This window comes from Bos grunniens, chromosome 11 (assembly GCF_055505025.1).
Source record: "Bos grunniens cultivar Pamir isolate PY7600 chromosome 11, Bosgru_T2T1.0, whole genome shotgun sequence".
NCBI classification, from domain to species: Eukaryota; Metazoa; Chordata; class Mammalia; order Artiodactyla; family Bovidae; genus Bos; species Bos grunniens.
This window is the reverse complement of record NC_141175.1, coordinates 88,164,220-88,184,405: the sequence shown is the minus strand read 5'-3', so window position 1 is coordinate 88,184,405 and position 20,186 is coordinate 88,164,220. Positions and strand designations below refer to the sequence as shown.

The window sequence follows — 20,186 nt, the reverse complement described above, 5'->3', positions numbered from 1 at the left end:
TGGGAATGAGGGGAGGAGATGACTGTGAATAACACAGAGAAACTTTTGGGCACTGAAGGAAACGTTCTCTATCTTGATAGAAGCAAAAGTTTCATGTATTTGTCAAACTCATGAAAATGTATCCTTAATATCTGTTTTTGATTGTATATAAATTATTTCAATTTTTAAAAATTCAAAACAAATGCCTGCTACTTCACCAAATAGTATGCTTTTTAAAATTATACATACTAAGTTGGAAACTCAACCAAATATATTTTCAGTGCTTAAAAAAAAACAAAACCTTCAAATTAAATTTAGAACAGTAAGAGTCTGTAGAATCATCTATTTGTTTCTTTTAGAATAAGACATTTTACAAAAGACTCTGTAAGAAAAAGGAGAAAAAGGTATGTACCTTGATTATCATTAAACACACTCAGGGCTGGAGCAACCTCCGTTGTATTCCACAACCGGAGAGTGCCATCTGCTGAACAGGACAACAAACGCTGGTGTGCTGCACTGTAGGCCAAGCCCCAGACTGCGTCCGTGTGGCCCAAGAGAGGGCCTCTTAGGACAGAAGGATCTACGACAACAGCAAGAATGCGGGGGAAAAGCACAAATCATAAAGGTACTGAGAGAGTCCAATGGAAACTAGAAGATACAAAGTATAAAATATACTTCCTAGTTTCTATTATTCTTTTGAAATGTAGCAAGAACAGGACTGGAAACAATGCAAATATAGGGTTTAAAATGTCTAAATTAAAATTTTAAAGTACATATTTTTCTCCTTAAAAAAATCAGCCATTTCTTTCTCCCTCCCTTTTTTTCTTCCCATTTGTCTTGATTTTTTTTTTTTTTAAAGCATGTTAACACAAACCATTAGGATTTAATCTACTTGCAGAGAAACCACAACTCACATTCCCTGAGGAAGTGATGTGCTTCAGCACCTGGCACACACCCTTCAGGTCACCTGTGCTATGATGGTATGACTACCATCAAAGCTCTTGGGAGCAACAGGCCTCTGACATTCTTAATGGACATGAACTGAGACCTTCAGAAATCCCCAAATTCTCAAACAAGACACACGGATGATACGCATGTGGCGAGGGAAAGGGGAAGGAGCCAGGAAGGAGTGTTTCATGATAAAAGCCAAATTGGAAATTTTACTTATTAACTCTTACAATGACTCTAGAAGTTGTACTTTCAAGATAGTTCAGAGATGTTAAGTTTAAAATGTCACTGGTGTTATTTGTTCTATATCCTATTTGCTGCTGCTGCTGCTGCTGCTAAGTCGCTTCAGTCGTGTCCGACTCTGTACGACCCCATAGACAGCAGCCCACCAGGCTCCCCCGTCCCTGGGATTCTCCAGGCAAGAACACTGGAGTGGGTTGCCATTTCCTTCTCCAATGCATGAAAGTGAAAAGTTAAAGTGAAGTCGCTCAGTCGTGTCCGACTCTTTGCGACCCCATGGACTGCAGCCTACCAGACTCTTCCGTCCATGGGATTTTCCAGGCAAGAGTACTGGAGTGGGTTGCCATTGCCTTCTCCGATATCCTCTTTAGTTACACCATAAAATATTTATTGAAGATACACTGTGTATTTGGCACTATGCTAGATGCAGGGGTCATGCAGATGATTAGACACAATACCAACCCTGTCTTCAAAAAGTAATGTGGGTTAAGTACAATAACGGTGGCAGGTACCAGTTACTGAAGAGAGAGACTGGACGCTTCTTGGAAAGAATTACACCTAGAGTGTACAGATGTTGGCTTGTCAAAGGGCAGAGGGAAGGCGCTCCTGGCAAAGGAGGTAGCTCCTACAAACTCACAGAAGGAAAAACAGAACGCTATATCAGGACATTTATAAGAAATTCAGTATTACTGGACTGTGAAATTTGAGGCAAGAAGTGGATGAGATGAGAGTGGTCAGTTTATGGTGGGATGCCTATGACATACTCAGGAAATTACCCTAAAAGCAACAGAGAAACACTGAAAGGTTTCCCAGAAGCAGCAGTGTGAAGCCAGTATTTAATATGGTAACTCTGATTACAGTGTAGCAGAGATTGGAAAGAAACAAGATGAAGGCAAGTTTCAGAAGACTGGGAGAGTGAAGATGAAAATCAAAGTGAGGACAGCGATAAAAGGGGCAGAAAAGGAGTAAATTCAATAAATATTTAGGGGGTACTAACAAAAAGGTATAGTAATTAGTAAGTGATGGATAGTGAAATAGTATAAAGAATCAAGGATAACTCTTGGGTTTCTAGTTTGGATAAGTTTGGTAGTGCTACCACCTGATAAAGAATACACAAAGGATATTTGAAAACAGACTTCCTAATAGTCTAGTGGTTAGGACTCGGTGCTCTCACTGCCAGGGCCACGGGTTCAATCCCTGATTGGGAAACTAAGATTCCCCCAAGCTGCATGCTGTGGCCAAAAAAATTAAGAATATATGGAAGAAGAAACAGTGCTTGTAGAGATTTATGGACAATAAGACGGCCATTTTGAAATGCTGTGTAGGTAGCCTCTGGCTTAAAAAAGAGATTGATGAGTCAACAATATATAAAACCACAAAGTGGATTCAGTCTACCAAAGAATATGTGTACAATGCAAAAAATGAGTTAGGGTCTAGCCTCGAAAAATGTCAATATTTTTAGGTGAGAAAATAAAAGGAGTTTATGACGGATAGGGAATAGAAACTGTCATAGAGTTGTGTCAAAAAAGCCTATAGTGAAAAGATTTCAAAAAGGATAGAGTGGTCCACAGTTTCAGATAGCCAGTACATCAAGTAAAATAAGAATTATAAAATATCCCTTGGATCAGCCAGTTAGATAGTTATTGATACTTTTTTGTATTTAAGTGGCATAGCCACAAGACAGAATGAAGAGGAATGATGTACAGTGAAAGAACATGGAATCAATAACTAATTGTGTTTTCTAGACCAAAGAGACACGGGAAGGAAGAGAGGTTAGAAAGATGGTAACGAAGACCCTATATGCGAGACAGCAAAAAAGACACAGATGTATAGAACAGTCTTTTGGACTCCGTGGGAGAAGGCAAGGGTGGGATGATCTGAGAGAATAGCCTTGAAACATGTATATTATAATATGTGAAACAGATCACCAGTCCAGGTTCGATGCATGAGACAGGGTGCTCAGGGCTGGGGATGACCCTGAGGGATGAAGTGGAGAGGGAGGTGGGTTCAGGATGGGGGACACATGTACACCCATGGCTGATTCATATCAATGTATGGCAAAAACCACTACAATACTGTAAAGTAATTAGCCTCCAATTTAAATAAATTAAAAAAAAAAAAAGAACCAGAGAGGGAAATGGAGTCACAAAAGGCTTCTTCTTGCCCGAGATGGGAGAAACTTGAATTTACTATTTGTTCAAGAGTTGGACACGACTGAGCGACTTCACTTTCACTTTTCACTTTCATGCACTGGAGAAGGAAATGGCAACCCCCTCCAGTGTTCTTGCCTGGAGAATCCCAGGGACAGGGGAGCCTAGTGGGCTGCCGTCTATGGGGTCACACAGAGTTGGATACGACTGAAGTGACTCAGCAGCAGCAGCAGGGGATGGAAAGAGAGCAAAAAGGGTAAGGCTTCAGATGAGTGCAAAAGAGAGAGGCAGCAAAAACGAAAGACAGTGCAGTCTCAAAGGACAAGAGAAGGTCAACAGCGAAACGGAAAGGGTTGGCTTGGGAGAATGAGGTCAACTAATCAAGAGACGATGAGATGGCTGGATGGCATCACTGACTCGATGGACATGAGTCTGGGTGAACTCCGGGAGTTGGTGATAGACAGGGAGGCCTGGCATGCTGCAATTCATGGGGTCCCAAAGAGTCGGACACGACTGAGCGACTGAACTGAACTGAATCTCTGAAAGAGGGATAAAGGAAGTGATGAAAAGTATGAAACAGATAAATCCAGAAAAGAACTGCAGCAGGAGACAGGGTGTTATCTTTCACAAAATATATGTTAAATGATTACTAAATAAATGTTGGGAGAATATTTTAGTTACTGAATTTCTTATCTTAGGTTTAGTGGTGAAATTAATCTAAAATGGTAATAAAAATAAACTATGGTTTTATGAAAAATACGACACTTCATACCATTCTATAATTTATGGAGAATTTAAAGAGAAAATCAAAATAATTGAAAGAGAATTTATGATAATATCTAGTGATAGATTATACAGTTTTTGATTCATGGTGCTGTTTCCAAATCCAAAGGGTACTTCTTAATTTTTAAAAGTCTTTTAAATTTTTGGTGTTATACACTCTGAAAATCATTAGCCTCTACACTCTGTAATAAGTGATTAAGAAGATGATGCCAACATTCATTTTCCTTCAAAATTATTTGTCAAGAATAGTGACAAAGTACGATTATAGATTAATAATAATGTATCAAGTACTGTACACGTGCCTACAAATGAAGAAAACAACTGTCAATCAAGCCAGCATTTTCAATCAGTAAGACTTGGGGGTGGGAACTCTTTTCTCAGGAAAAATACATTATTTTCCCTCTTTTTTTAAGCATTATATATATATCAAACTGATTCCCAAATACAGAAACCCTTTTTAACAAAATAAATTTATTTTCAAAAACATCTCATTTTATCCATATATATGCAATACAAAATACATAAAAAGAAAATATTTCATCCCTCCATATTTTGGGGAGTCACATACCGTAGGAGTCATAGGGATCGATGTTGGGGTTGGTGGTGTTCCAGCTCTGGATCAGCCCATCAGCACCACCACTGTAACACTGCTCACCACTGCTGCTCATCACCACACAAAGCACTGGGCCTCTGCGAGAAAAAACCAATTTCCATCCTCAGAAAATCTATTTGATATTAGAATGAGTTAGAAATAAGAATGCTTAGTTTTTCAAGTGGCTTTGTCTTTTTCTATTTTGTACAACAAATAAAAAAATTATCAAAGCACTATTCATTTTTCTTCCTCTGCTAAACCAGTGGTTAGTGTGATCTATGGCCTATGGATCAAATCCAACCAGTGAACTGTTTTTGTACAATCCTAAAGCACTTACAGTTTTTACCTTTTTAAAATGTTGTAATACAAAACTAAACTAAAAGCAAGAATATGCAACATTAAATATGCAGCCTGAAAAGCATTTACAATCTGACCCTTAATGTATGCCAACCTCTGTGCTAAATCGAGTGAACAGGTACATTTCTTAAACTTAAATGGAAAAAGGAAAAGCATGAAATGTGACCACAATTTTTTAAATGTCTCAGGTATTTTTACCAGGTTATCTTTAAGGAAAAAACGATCAGGATTTCTAATAGTTAATTTTAACTGCCTCAACTTCATTTTAAGAGACAGATATACACATCATTTAAATATCATGCAAATAATACCTAATTTCAGCAAGGATCCCTATTTGGTAGTGATATACTTGTTGCTAACATTACATTATCTGCCACTTTCTTTTACATTTACAAAAAAAAAAAATGCTACCAAATACAAAAAAAAACACATACGACAAATACATACGTGAAAGAAAATAAAATATACTAATCAGGCTGATTTACAATGATGTTGATTAACACAAAGAAAAAGCACATACTTACTTATGAGCTCTGAATGTATAGATAGGCTCCACATCAAGAGACGTGCTCCTAAATCAGAGAGAAAGGAGGATTTTTTATCATTCTAAAAGTCAGTAGTAAACAGTATGACTGAATGTGTCATAAAAACACGCCTAGAAATATCAACACTATGGTAATATACAATTCTCAACCCCAGGACACAATAAAGCTTACTTAACAGCAATCACATATTTCTGTGACTTCAAGAAACAAAATTCTTTAGTAACTGTTATAGCACTTTTAGCACTGTCCTAATCTATTTGATTAAAGGGAGAGAGAGCCTCACTCGTGGAGAAGACACATGGGTTTTGAAGAGATAAACTTCTGGATTTAATTTCCAGTTCTGTATCTAATCGGCTAACTTTAGGCAAATTATTTAATCTTTTGAAACTTTAGATTCTTCTATGTTTAATATAAAATAGAAAAACAGGGATAACAGCCAATATTTAGAAGATTAAATCAGATTCTTCAAGGTAAAACAGCCTAGGACAGAACAGAATTTCAATCAAAGGTACTTCAATTTCCTTGCATTTCCATAAAGATTAACAATGTCTACCCTTAATACCTGCAGAAACTGTCCACATTAGATTTGGACATCAGAATAATTATTCATTACTCAGAATACTGAGTGTATGAATACTCTACACGGCTAATACTGGCCATAACTGAGAACAGAAACTGGATTTAAAATTGGATTGTATTACAGATTTTTTTTTAATTAGGCATATGATAGCTCTCCTCATTTCCAAAGTTTTAAATTCAAAGGTAAACAAAGGCTATTGTTACTTGCTTGTGATGGTGTTATTACTAAGCTACCACCAGCAAGAAATTTCAATATATTTCAAAGTTATAGTCAAGAATATATAATGAGATACTCACATTCTCTCATCTAATATGATACCCACTGTGAACTAAAGAACTTGAAGAACAAAAGGCACAGTTTGTAAACAGGAAATACCTTTTCTCTGTTAAAGACACCTGATCTACATGAAGATTCACTTGATTTTAGCAAGATCCAGTTGAGCTGTCGGAGAAGGCACTGGCACCCCACTCCAGTACTCTTGCCTAGAAAATCCCATGGATGGAGGCGCCTAGTAGGCTGCAGTCCATGGGGTAGCGAAGAGTCAGACACGACTGAGCGACTTCACTCTCACTTTTCACTTTCATGCACTGGAGAAGGAAATGGCAACCCACTCCAGTGTTCTTGCCTGGAGAATCCCAGGGACGGGGGAGCCTGGTGGGCTGCTGTCTATGGGGTCGTACAGAGTCGGACACGACTGAAGTGACTTAGCAGCAGCAGTTGAGCTGTCTGATGAACGTCTATGTATGACAGCTAGAATGTCACTGATTGCTTTCAAATTGGGCAGGAGATATTCTCTGTCAGTAGTAAAACTTCCATCCTCTCCTCTATTTGATGTTCATTTCTACTCTTTAATAAAAAGAGGTATCCATCACTATAGAAGGGCCCTTGCTGGTAGATTCTGGGTTCTGGACCATGTAATCCAAGGAAGAAAGAGAAAGTACCAAATGGGATCAGGACTAGCTTGGTGACTGATAAAAGGGGTTTATACCAATTCATGTCTGTCCATGCTTACAGAGGAACCAAGGGGCCAAGGCAAGTATTAGCATATAAGTGAGAGCAGCAACAGTGCCCTTCAGTCTAGACATTTTGGTCAAGATCAAAAGAAAAGATCAAAGAGGTCTCTTGCCCGGACCTGCTCCAGCCTAAGTCCAAACCTAGTAAACAGTGGGGAAGGATTGGAGTTGGGATTTGACGATTTTAAACATGACTACATTGGAGAAGGAAATGGCAACCCACTCCAGTGTTTTTGCCTAGAGAATCCCAGGGACAGCAGAGCCTGGTGGGCTGCTGTCTGTGGGGTCGCACAGAGTCGGACACGACTGAAGTGACTGAGCAGCATCAGCATGCTGCTTACAACAACAGAAACCTCTACAGACAGAGGGTTCCTGAAATGTAACATTATTTAAAATACCAAATAAAGATTATAATCAGCATTCACAAACCATTTCTCCCTAAGGTCAGTTTTAGAAGAAATTATTTGGGGAATTTAACAGCAAATAATAAAGTAAGGCTTTCTCTGCTGAAAAAAATATTAATTAAATTATTCAAATACAGTTGAAGTAGAATATTCTCACTTTTTGGCTGGGGCTGTTTTCTGCAAATTCCACATTTTTAATGTGTGATCCTCTGATGCTGTTATCAAAACAGGCTCAGTGGGATGGAAAGCGAGGGCTCTAATGCCATCAAAGTGACTTCTTAATGTAAACTTGGGGTTCCATGTCTTCCTCAATGCATCTTTATTGTTTGCTATCTATTAAAGAAACAAAAGATACCAATATACTTAGTTCAGAATGGGGGGGGAAACTGTATTTCAGCATTAATTCTTACTGTTTCATCATTAAACTATCATTATTTTGCAACTTTCAAAATAATATAATTTTTAAGCAGATAACCAAATCAATAGGCAAAATTAGCAATATGTCAACAATGGTTTTCTTTGAAGAAATATGAATGCTATAATAAGAAAATACATAACATAATTCAGTATAGAAGAAGGATCAAATAACTTAGTAACAAAAAACAAAATTTCACTAGGATGCTTTTTAAAAAGACAAGTGATTTAAACCTGAATTATAGAATAGAAAGCAATTTTGGGTAAGAGTTGAAAAACTAAATTATCTTTAAACATGTTAACATTACAGAATATGATGATACTTTCAAAATTTTCAATGGTTTCAGACAAGAGCTAAATTTTCTTCAAATTGGTAATGAAGTTTATACACTGGCAACAAAATGTTAAAATTGGAAGAGACAATCAAATATTACAAACATAATTATATATTTATTATGTTCCTTTTCTCCACAAAGGGCTTCCCTGGTAGCTCAGATGGTAAAGAATCTGCCTGCAACACAGGAGACCTGGGTTCGATCTCTGGGTTGGGAAGATTCCCTGGAGAAGGGAACAGCAACCTACTCCAGTACTCTTGCCTGAAAAATCCCCATGGACAGAGGAGCCTGGTAGATTATGGTCCACAGGGTCACAAAGAGTCGGACTCGACTGAGTGACTTTCACTTTCTCCACAGAATCTCAATCTCAATAACTGAAAAAATATTGCATTGTTTTTTCATTCCAACTAATAGAAAAGCTAAAGAGGATAGTGTTTGACTTTACACAAGCACCATGGATGAACTTCATACTCCAAGGCTAACAATCATGGTAGATGTAAGCAAGTATTTGTAATATACTAGAGAAATGTTTGGAGAAGGCAATGGCACCCCACTCCAGTACTCTTGCCTGGAAAATCCCATGGATGGAGGAGCCTGGTAGGCTGCAGTCCATGGGGTTGCTAGGAGTCGGACACGACTGAGCAACTTCACGTTCACTTTTCACTTTCATGCATTGGAGAAGGAAATGGCAACCCACTCCAGTATTCTTGCCTGGAGAATCCCAGGGACTGGGGAGCCTGGTGGGCTGCTGTCTATGGGGTCGCACAGAGTTGGACATAACTGAAGCGACTTAGCAGCAGCAGCAGCAGAGAAATGTTACCATACTCACAGTTACAAAAATTATCAATGAAACAACAACTGGTATTCTAAGCAGCATTCATTATTTTCTACATTATTCAAAAGACTTAAAAAGCATTAACTCACTTAATCCTCACAACTCTATGATGTAGAAATTAACACTATCCCCACTTTATAGACTATCCATTTTAGGGAAAGAGAAGTTAAGTGACTTGCCATCTAGTAAATGGAGGAGTCAGGATTCAAAATCAAGCAATCTGGTTTCAGAGGCTATACTATTAAACTGTAATTTAGAACCCAGAAATTTAAAAATCTGCAGAGAAATTTGGACAGGACACGTCACAACCGGGGCAATGCATGCGTGCTAAGTTGCTCCAGTTGTGTCTGATTATTTGCGACCCAATGAACCATACCCCATTAGGTTCTCTGTCCATGGGGTTCTCCAGGCAAGAATACTTAAGTGGGTTGCCATGCCCTCCTCCAGGGGATCTTCTGGACCCAGGGATCAAACCCGAGTCTCTTTTGTCTCCTGCATTGGCAGGCAGGTTCTTTACCATTAGCGCCACCTGGGAAGCAGTAAGTGAAGAGGAACTACTCTAAGAGTGGGGCTGATTATTTTGGGGGTAGGCAGGGCTGGCAGGAAGGTTAAGACGACAAGGGCAAATGAGCTGACCTCTGTTATTCTTATTAAAGAGCTAAAAGGTTTTCATGTGGAAGAGTACTTAAATTCCTTTGATTATCTTGATGTGGTAGGCAGCCACTAAGTTCCCAATCAGCCTCACCTATTTTTACCTTTTGGTAGTCCCCTTCCCTGGTGGCTCCGATGGTAAAGAATCTCCCTGGAATGTGGGAGATGCAGGTTCATCCCCTGGAGAAGGAAATGGCTACCCACTCCAGTATACTTGCCTGGAGTATCCCATGGACAGAGAAGCCTGGCAGGCTACAGTCCATGGGGCATAAAGAGTTGGACACAACTGAGCAACTAACACTTTCACACTTCTACGTTATAGGATGCTCTGTGATCGACAGCACACAGCAGAAGTTGGAACAAATTACTTCCAAAATTAGGTTATAAAACCTTTCATCCTGAGTGTTTCTGCTATCTTTTCAGGTGCACTCACATTGGGAAAAGCCAGCTGCTCTGTTGAGGAGCCTACAGAGAGGTCCATGTGGTGAGGAACTGGTCCCCAGACAACAGTCAGCAAGAAACCAAGGCCTTCAAACAACTACATGAGTGAGCCTGGAAGCAGATTTTCCCCAAGTCAAGTCTAGGTAAGACTGCAGCCCTTGTCAATGTCTTGATTACAACTATACAAACAGCCAGAGTCACATAATTAAGCTGTCCCCAGACTGCTGACCCATGGAAGCTGTGAGACATAAATGTTTGTTCTTTTAAGCTGTTAAATGTGGTACAAGTTGTTATGCAGCAATAGATTTCTAATATGCTTAATAAAATCAGGAACTACATTTAGAAACTGAGAAAGACTTAAGTTTTCTAACAATTAAGAGTTATGAAAATAGGATGAGCTTTCTCCAGAGAGAGGACTGAATTCCTTTATGTATTAGACAAACTCTTTGTAGGAACAAAAGCATCTAATGGGAATTTCTGCTTCTGGTCATGATGGACTAGATCATTAGGACCAACTGTGTACTGAGGACAAGTAGAATAGCAAAGCTAAGAATAAAAAGTCTAGAACTAACAAAATGGTGGGAAAAAACCTAGGATCCAGGTGAAGACAGAGGCCTACGGAAGTGAGCCTGGTATCTGGAACTGTTTTCCCCAGCGAGTGTTTACTGATTTCAAAAGAGATGGGTGAGAGGTTGAGCTGTGTTTCTGATGACTTTGCAATGCCGAGAGATATAGATTGATGTCCAGGGCCTGCCAAGAAAGTAGGGCTTAGTAGACTACCTGGCTTTAGGTTTTGATTTCAGAAGGCTGTATCCTACACATAAGAGTGAACTAGAAGAACAAAAGCCTTTAAAAGATTGTAGATGAGCTTTAGACCATCTCAAAAACTAAAAATGAAGCATGTGATCCAGATTTCTAGTGGCTGCGACATCTGAGAGAAGAAAATGAAAATATACTCTTTGTGGAAAGATGTAAACTTAGGCCTGAAATTATTTCTAGAGACAATTTTTCAAATATAGCTATTTGGACATAGTACAGAATAACCATACCCATATGAGATACAACAGCACAAATGAAAACAAACAGAAATAACACATAATTAGTAACAGAACTACTACTGAGTCTCTGATTCAAAGTTTAAAGTAATCATGCTTACTATGTTCAAGAAGATAAAAGACTGAAAATTCTGGAAGAAATCTGTAAATAATTTTTAAAAAGTAACCCTAGAAGAAAAGATATAAGATTTCATTAGATGAGTTTAATTACAGATCACATATAACTGAAGAGAGAATTAGCTAACTGGAAGATGAGTCATTAAAAAAATCTAGACTGAAGTACAGAAAAACAAAAGATGGAAAACACAGAAGAAAGAGAATCAGAAACAGAATATAGAAAGAGGATCTAACAATATAAAACAGTTCTAGAAGAAGAAAAGAGGGAGGGAGAGAGGTGTAAAAGCAGTATCTAAAGAGAATGGCTGAGAACATTATAGAACTCAAGGAAACATATTAATTAAATTTTTAAAAAACCACGAAATCTTTTATGACAATCAAGGCATAGAGAAATATCAGTCACAGGAAAAACTGTCCACTACTGAATAACCAAAAACAGAAATGACAGTTGATTTTAAGAGAAAACAACAAAAAAATGAAATATATTTAAAGCACTAAAAAAAGTATGACAAAAACCAATACAATTTTTGTAAATATCCTTCAATTAAAAATAAATAAAGGAAACAAACAGCACTTAAAAATTTTTTGCAAAGTGAAATTTGAAATCAGAGATAATAGCCTAGTCAGGCAAAAAAAGAGACAAGTAAAGACAATTCAAGAAAATTAAAAACTAAGAGAGTTAGGCACCAATAGATCTTCATTAAACAGATATACTGTATTCTTAGAGTAAAAGAAAAATGAACCCAGATGGGCAGTCAAATATGCAGGGGAGAATGGAAAAAGACAAGACAGTTAATGTAAAACAGATAATTCTGACTACTGAGTATACAAAACAGAAGCTGGTAGAAGATTAATGTACACAGAAATAAAATATATAACAGGAATGACATGTACATTGGGTGGGAGTATTTTAAATAAAGTGTTCTAAAGATCCTTGTATATAAAATTTTGATAAGAATATGTGTAGTAATCTGTAATGTACAAAGTAATGAAAGAGTGCATAAGCTTCAAATAATGGAGAGGGGTGAATGATAAAAAATAAGCAATCCCAATTTAGGCAAAAATAGAAAAACACAGAATAGGCGGCACAAAAAATGGCAGGATTAAGTACAAATATTATTAATTATTTTAAAAAGAAACAGACTAAATGCTTCCTAATTTTACAAGGTTGTCAAAGGTTAAAAAATAAAAGCCAGCTAAATGGTGTTTTTAAAAGACATAAATTATAAGGATATAAAAACACTTAAAACAGAGTTTTGTTTTGTTTTGTTTTCCAAAATCTGTATCGGAGAATGGAGTGCAAGGAGCCTGTTTAGGTTAAGTTATTGTGGTAGATCCAGATGAAGAAAAATGGACCAGGAGGGGAAGAAAAAAGATGTACTATATGGATTTCAGTTGTTGGCGGTAGAACCCGAAAGACTTACTAAAGGGCTTAGCATAGAGGGGAGAGTTTTGATCTAAGGGAAGAGGAGTGAGTGGTGAGGCTTCTCTTTGGAATACTTCCAAGGTTCACTTAGGGATCCATACTACATCCTCTACGTGGCTGCAGCTGCACTGTATTCCCCAGCGAAGACGATGAAGTATAAAACTGAAAGGATTTTAATGAAGAGATAAGGTAGGCTGTAAATACTTTATGAAATAAGCAACTGTTTTTCTGATACTTGATGACAATGAACAATTATAAAAGAACTGTGTTTGAGATTAACTAAATGGATGTGTGCATAAAGGTATAAAGATTCCAGTTTTGGTCCAAATCACTGATAGGTCAACCTTAGCATCTGCAAAGTATCTTGCATACACCTTGTCTAACAACAGCTAAAACTAGTTTCTCAGTTGTTGTCTTATTCACAATGTATTAAATAAGCAAGACAAATGTTGCCATTAGGCAGACATGGTACCTCAAAACATAAGACACACCCAATCTTGGTGATAGAAAAAGGAATTCTTTCCCTTATCTAAAACCAATGAATAAGCTCTACTGACTTACAGATTTAGGTAAAACCTATAATTTTAATCTGCATGATGTGAAAAGTATTGTTATGCTCATATTTTCAAAGTTTGTGATTAAAACTGAAATTCCACACTTGTGAAGAAGTCTCACAATTGTCATCTTTTTCTATAAAATGAACTTTCTATTTTTTAAAAAATAAATTAAAACCACAAAAATAAAACTGCTACTCACATCATAAGTTAATGAATCTGCTTCGTTGGCCACTGTAAGGCCTGCCAATTCTCCCAGTCCCAGTTCACTTTCAAGTGCTTCATCTGCTCCCATGATGAATGACTTCCCAGAAGAAGGAGGAAACGTCAGTGCTTCCACTGAAGGGGGAAGACAAAAGAAACATTAAAAAAAAACACTTCTAAGTAGTCAACAATTAATTTCATAAGGGCATATCTACATTTGATTATTTATAAATGCTTTCAAACACAGTAAAATTCAGTACACAGAAAATCCTGAAGAAGTGCTTGCTCTTTTCCATATTTTAACCATTTAAAGGTATCATCTAATTAGAAAAGTACAACATGAAACAAACCCTTTTTCACTATAGAAAAAAATTTATAAATGTATAAAAGTAGATTTTTCTCATTTGATATTTCATGCTAATTACCCAAGTGATTTCTATCAATTATTAAAATATGTACAGTAAGTGATTTAATCTTTTTAATTAATTTAATTGAAGGATAATTACTTTACAATATTGTGATGATTTTTGCCATAATCGACATGAATCAGCCATGGGTAAACATGTGTCTCCCCATCCTGAACCCCCCTCCCAACTCCCTCCCCACCCCATCCCTCTGGGTTGTCCCAGAGCACTGGCTTTGGGTGCTCTGCTTCATGTGTTGAACTTGCACTGGTCATCTATTTTACATATGGTAATGTACATTAAAACATGTATAGTGATTTTGAACATTGCTGGCTGCATTCAAAATAAAATTGGTTAATTCTATAACTTAAATAAGAGAAATCGCAAATGAAAATGGGTCATAATTGTATTAGTAAAAAACGCATATATAAGGCAAAGCTAATTTGTGTTGTCAGAACTCAAGACTACCACTGGAGAAGAGGGAAGGGGCAGTGTTTGAAGGCAGCACCATCAGGACTTCTAGGCCCTGGTGACATTCTGCTTCCTGACCTAGGCAGTGGTGACACGACTGGTTTTGCTTAGAGATAACTCACTGAGCTCATCCCTATGACTTAGCAGTTTACTGTAGATATATTATATTTCATTTAAAAATACTCATTTCAAAGAAGTTTTTTATTAAAGTGTCTACTGGAACACTTATAAATGCCAATCATTCTGACAAGCCATCAGAGATCATTCTTTAAGTAGTTTTCTCAAGGTAGTGACTTTATTGATGACAAACATTTATGAGTTGATTAGATGAATTTAGTAGTTTAACTTTGGCTGCTGAAGAAGTTAAAGAGTCGGACACAACTGAGCGACTGAACTGAACTTTTTTTTTTTAAGAAACAAGTCAACTGTACTAATCAATGTATGCAGAGAATTGATTTATGAGATGTTTTTCAGTTTCACATTCAATAATATAATTTTAGATTCAATCATAAATATTGAAGAAATGAAAAGAACAGCTATGAACTTTTAAAAATACTAGTGGCAGGAACTCTACTCAAAATCGTTACAAGAACAAAATAGAGTATAAATTGATAAGACATTTTCAAACCACCACACAATAAAGCTACAATAATAAAAATGGGTTTTACACAAACATACCACATGTCTTATAAGGGGTCTGAACAACTCTAAACATTTACTAATAAAGAGCAGGAATTGTTTCATTTAGAACAGCAATTTTCATGCCAAAATTTCAACCAAATGATTCACATGAGACTAGGAGGTTAGAGCTTCAGCCAGGTGTTCTTTTGTTTTCACGCCTAATATTGCCAGAAAACTCAGTTCAGATATGAAGTGAAAATGGTTCCTCCCCACGTCCCCCAAAAAACTAAGATTTGTGATTTGGTCACTCACACTGCATGGGCTAATTTAACTAACTGTTCTAGGAATGGCCAAGTAAAATCTGAAAACAAAGAAAGGCAACCAAGCACTGCTTCCACACATACCAGTGGCTAAACCAGCAGACCTAAGGGGCAAAGAGAGAGCTCCAATGGGCAAACCATGAACTGACTGCCCTCTAAGAGTCCTTAGAACTTTCGATTAGAGGTCACATTTCTATTAGTAACTAAATATTACAGGCTCTAATCAGCTTTTACAAAATAATTTAAATATGCCTCAAGTGCAGCACTCACTGCCTTCTGAATAATTATAATAAAAATATAGCAATAAACTTACATAGCACATACAAGCTATGGAAACTTCTTCTGAAACTGGACTGGAGACTGGAAAGCATCAGTCACAGGCAATTAAATCTACAACATATTTCTTAAATGCCTTTTCTACTTGTGAAAATTCTGTACTGTGGAAGCAGACGTAGGACCAATACTACAGATCATAAGTTAGACATTCAACACTTCTGTTCTAAAGGTTCTTAATTTTTTTTTAATTAGGGGCATTTTCTGTGGTTTATACATTCTTTTCTGCATATATGTCATTTAGAACATATTCTGCCTCTATTATTATAAGTGGATTACATGGCAGAAACCAACATAACACTGTAAACCAATTATCTTTCAATTAAGAAAAAATAATTCTATAAGATGAAATTTCTGATAAAATTCTTTTGAGATTATTAGAATAAGAGGAAAAACTAACTTTCCTTCTTATCCAGACCTGATCTTAGAATAAAGGAAGTTGATTAAAATTCTCACATCTATAGTATCAGCTGAATGAATCTCCTAGTGAGTTACAAACATACCTGTTGAGGCCCCATGATTCACATCTTAATTTAAAAGATACGTACCTACGTCAAATAAATTGTTCATCTAGAATGTAAAGGTATCATATGTGGTTCTTCATTATTTAATGTATGGAAAACGAATTCCCAGTATACTATAATTAATACTAATAAATTAGCTGTGCAATGATCAAACAATTTATTGAAAAAGTATTCCAAACACAAAAATCTATCCATCAAGGGTCTGTCAATTTACATTTCTCTAAAAAACAACCAAATTTAAAACCAAGAAAGAATAATAATACATGTTTCCTCTGTGACTTTGGTGGTTTTATTCAATAAATAATAATTTGAAGAGACATATCCACTGCAAATAATTATAATATTTAAATTCAAGGCAATTTTCAAAAATAAATTTCAAAATATATTCATTAATCATGAAGATTAATTTTATGTCACTCATGACTTTCAGCTAATGTAAATATATATTTTATAATCAATTTCCACATATAAGCATTTTATAATTTATAAATAGGAATATCGGAACTTCTATCTAAGAGATGGAAAACTGCATTTATATAACACAAGATTATACTATAAAAAACTGGGAATAATCTAAATATCCAAAAGGGGAATGGTTAGGTATCAAGTCTAAAATAGAATATTTAATTTAAAATTTTAAATCTTAAAATTATAATCATGAATTTATGATTTTATATATATAAATACAACTGAATTCTTCTACCTGGTGACTATAACTGTAAAAAGTATATGCACATAGACAAGGACTGAGAGAGAACAAGGAAATGTGACTAGACTTTCAGGTGCCTTTTTTCTCTTTTTGTCAATGATAAATTGCTTAAACAACGGAGAAGATGATGGCACCCCACTCCAGTACTCTTGCCTAGAAAATCCCATGAACGGAGGAGCCTGGTAGGCTGCAGTCCATGGGGTCACAAAGAGTCGGACGCGACTGAGCGACTTCACTTTCACTTTCCACTTTCATGCACTGGAGAAGGAAATGGCAACCCACTCCAGTGTTCTTCCCTGGAGAATCCCAGGGACGCCAGAGCTGCCGTCTCTGGGGTCGCACAGAGTCGGACACGACTGAAACGACTTAGCAGCAGCAGCAGCATGAAAACATTTATGTGAGTCTCAAAGTAAACATTTACTAACTATGTATATACTCAGTTTTCTCATTGTTGGGATGGTATTAGAACTACATGTATGCACATCAACTACATGGCTTCTGTGAAGCTGCAGGGGGATGTTCTAAACTACAATTTAGACTTGGTTTTAAGTTTATGCATCCTTTTTCAAGTCTTACAAGACTATAGCTATAATCAAACCCCCTTGAATATAAGAAAGCCTACAATGTGGAGTACTACATACATAGTTTAAACATATGTAGAGTAAAACTCTTCTCTTAGAGAGCTCTCTACTAACTGAATTTAGTAAGTACATCCAAGTGCTTTTTGTGCTCTAGTGTGTCACAAGTACTTGCCTTCATCTGCCCTATTTATTTCATGTTCAGGAAGCCTGGAGCTGCTGGGTCTGGAGGGTGAACCCACAGATGGCTGCAAGGAGGGAAGTTCATCAACATCTCTCAAATTAGCAAGCATATCTTGTAGTTTTGACCTGTTGGGCCCTAGCCCCGAAAAGGGAGGGAGAGAACAAAAAAGAGAAAACAGAATTATCCAACTGCATCAAAATGGTGCCATAAACCTTATTTACATCTGCCAATATTCACCTTTAAAACTACCATACTATATTATATTAAAGAGTAATTTATTTTCTAAGTTTTTAAGACTTTTAAAAAGGTATACTACTCTTGAAAAATTATGTTTTACATATATTTTTTAAATTAAGCTAATGGAATAATGTCATTATTTGCATGAAAAAATGTTCCTGTGCAATTTGGATCATTAAAAATATTATTCTAGAATCCTTATATACAACTCTAAACACAGATACCACAGACTGTGAAGCTACTGTGTGCTAAACTAAACAATCACATTCTTTTCTGTTTGTTTAAATTAAGCTGCATTCATTGCTTTACATCCTGAAAATATGGTACCCAAGGTTAAGTCTCACACCCTACCAATTACTTACCTGTACTTTGATGCTTCATTCTCCCACATCCCTGTTTTGACTGTTTTATATAGGATAGAGGCTGAAACAGATCTTCGGTTGTTTTTCCTGTTATAAGTTTAATTAAGAATGGGAAAATCTTACCCATAGTCCATTATGGCTTTTTCCTATTTTTAAGCAATTTTAACTATTGCCTAGAAATATATTCTAAGATAGTGTGATTAGAGAACACAATTTGACTGAAAATATTTCTACTAGCCCATATTATAAAGACACAACCTCTTGCAATGAGAAACAGCTCAATTTAAAAAGATACCTATTATGCTTTATAAATTAATGCTTTCCTTCAGTTCTGTTTTCATTTTACATCTTTCAGTTCTGTTTTTATCATGTCTCCTCTTGCTCCCAGACTATCATTTTATCAAGATAACCTAAACTGATGATGATAAAATGTCCTGAACTCTTCAGTCCTTCTCTCGTCATGAAAAACATTAGCCTTTCTCCTCCTAAAGAATCATTTTTTCTCACCATACTAAAAAGCTATGTACCATATGCCTGAAACAATGATCACAATCTTCAGGCTCAGGAAATCCACTAGCTTCTGTTAGCAGGAATACTATTTCGGTCAAATAGTGCAGCTTGAGACCTTAAATGCTAAACTCTAACTACAGCGAAGCCTTGATATTTGATAAGAACCAAATAATAAATAATAGATGAATTCTACATAAGTTCTTGATACCCTTTCAATTAAAAGGTCTTTTACATTTTAAGACATTTATTATTGTAGCATAATGACAAATATATTAACTTTAAGTCAATCTGATAAATAAAACATTCTCCTTGTTTCTTGCATATGACAAATATTCCTTAAAATTTCAGCTTAAATGATTTTATCATGGCTATGAAAAGTCATAACAAACCATGTCTCACTATTGCTTATTAAAATTAAATTGTATCAGTATTTTTAATAAAAAGTAGAAAATGTTCTTATGTTTTAATATTAACCTTTCTCATTGTGATTAATTAATACTGAGAAGGCATTAAATGACGTTCTCTCTCTGTTACATAATAGTTGGTACAATGCTAATATCAATAAAGGCCACTGATTTTCTATCCATTAAAGTGAAATACTTGCAAGTTCTAAGATATTTTAAATAAAGATTTAAATACTTATGAGTAACTACTAGGTTATAAATGAATGACTAATTTTTGATAATCCTGAGCATCACTACAAAAAAGAGAAAAAGAAAAAGCATATCCCTCCAGTCTTTTGCAATTTTAAATACATGCCTCACTCAAGTTGGATTTTAATCCCACTGTACACTAATATCCCAAAGGATGAAATTCCTATTGCCGTACAAGGGAGACCCATGTCCATACTGTCAATGAGAGTGGTAGCACAAGGAGGTAATTTAACCTTGCTCTCCTAAAAAGGTGGTTAAGATGGTTTCCAGGGATGTGTGAAAGCTTTTGTATTTCTATTTTATATACCTAACTAGATCTACTGTTAAACCTTACTAATAACTTGAATAAGATAATATATATATATGATGCACAGCGCTAGAAATTTCATTTTAGTTTCCATTTTTGATGTGGAACACATTTTGTTGGGAAAAGAAAAAACCTAATTGGTAATATTATAAATGACATTGGCCAAAATTTTAAATTAGAAAAATAAGTACTTTAAAAAAGCTGTGTCTGACTCTGTGACCTGTATAACACATAGTGATGAGAGCAAATGAACCATGTGTTATGAACAGCCAGGATATTCAGGGGTAGAAATTAACCTTCTTTCTGTGACCAAGACCTAAAATTGTAAGCAATTATTTTGGTGGCTTGCC

At 36.1% G+C, this 20,186-nt stretch overlaps 1 protein-coding gene across 3 annotated transcripts in view; it reads right to left on the bottom strand.

Moving 5' to 3' along the window:
* The window catches only part of STRN (striatin), a 110,675-nt gene that overhangs the window by 19,217 nt on the left and 71,272 nt on the right, over positions 1–20,186 (bottom strand). For 2 of the 3 annotated variants that reach the window (XM_086327442.1, XM_086327444.1), the window contains exons 9-15: positions 18,367–18,453; positions 17,759–17,902; positions 13,622–13,758; positions 7,749–7,924; positions 5,574–5,621; positions 4,669–4,790; positions 392–559 (exon numbers count right to left, since the gene is read on the bottom strand). In XM_086327442.1, coding sequence (XP_086183568.1) covers positions 392–559; positions 4,669–4,790; positions 5,574–5,621; positions 7,749–7,924; positions 13,622–13,758; positions 17,759–17,902; positions 18,367–18,453 — 882 coding nt within the window. The remainder of the gene's footprint in view (positions 1–391; positions 560–4,668; positions 4,791–5,573; positions 5,622–7,748; positions 7,925–13,621; positions 13,759–17,758; positions 17,903–18,366; positions 18,454–20,186) is intronic. The other variant, XM_086327443.1, reaches the window with a different exon arrangement.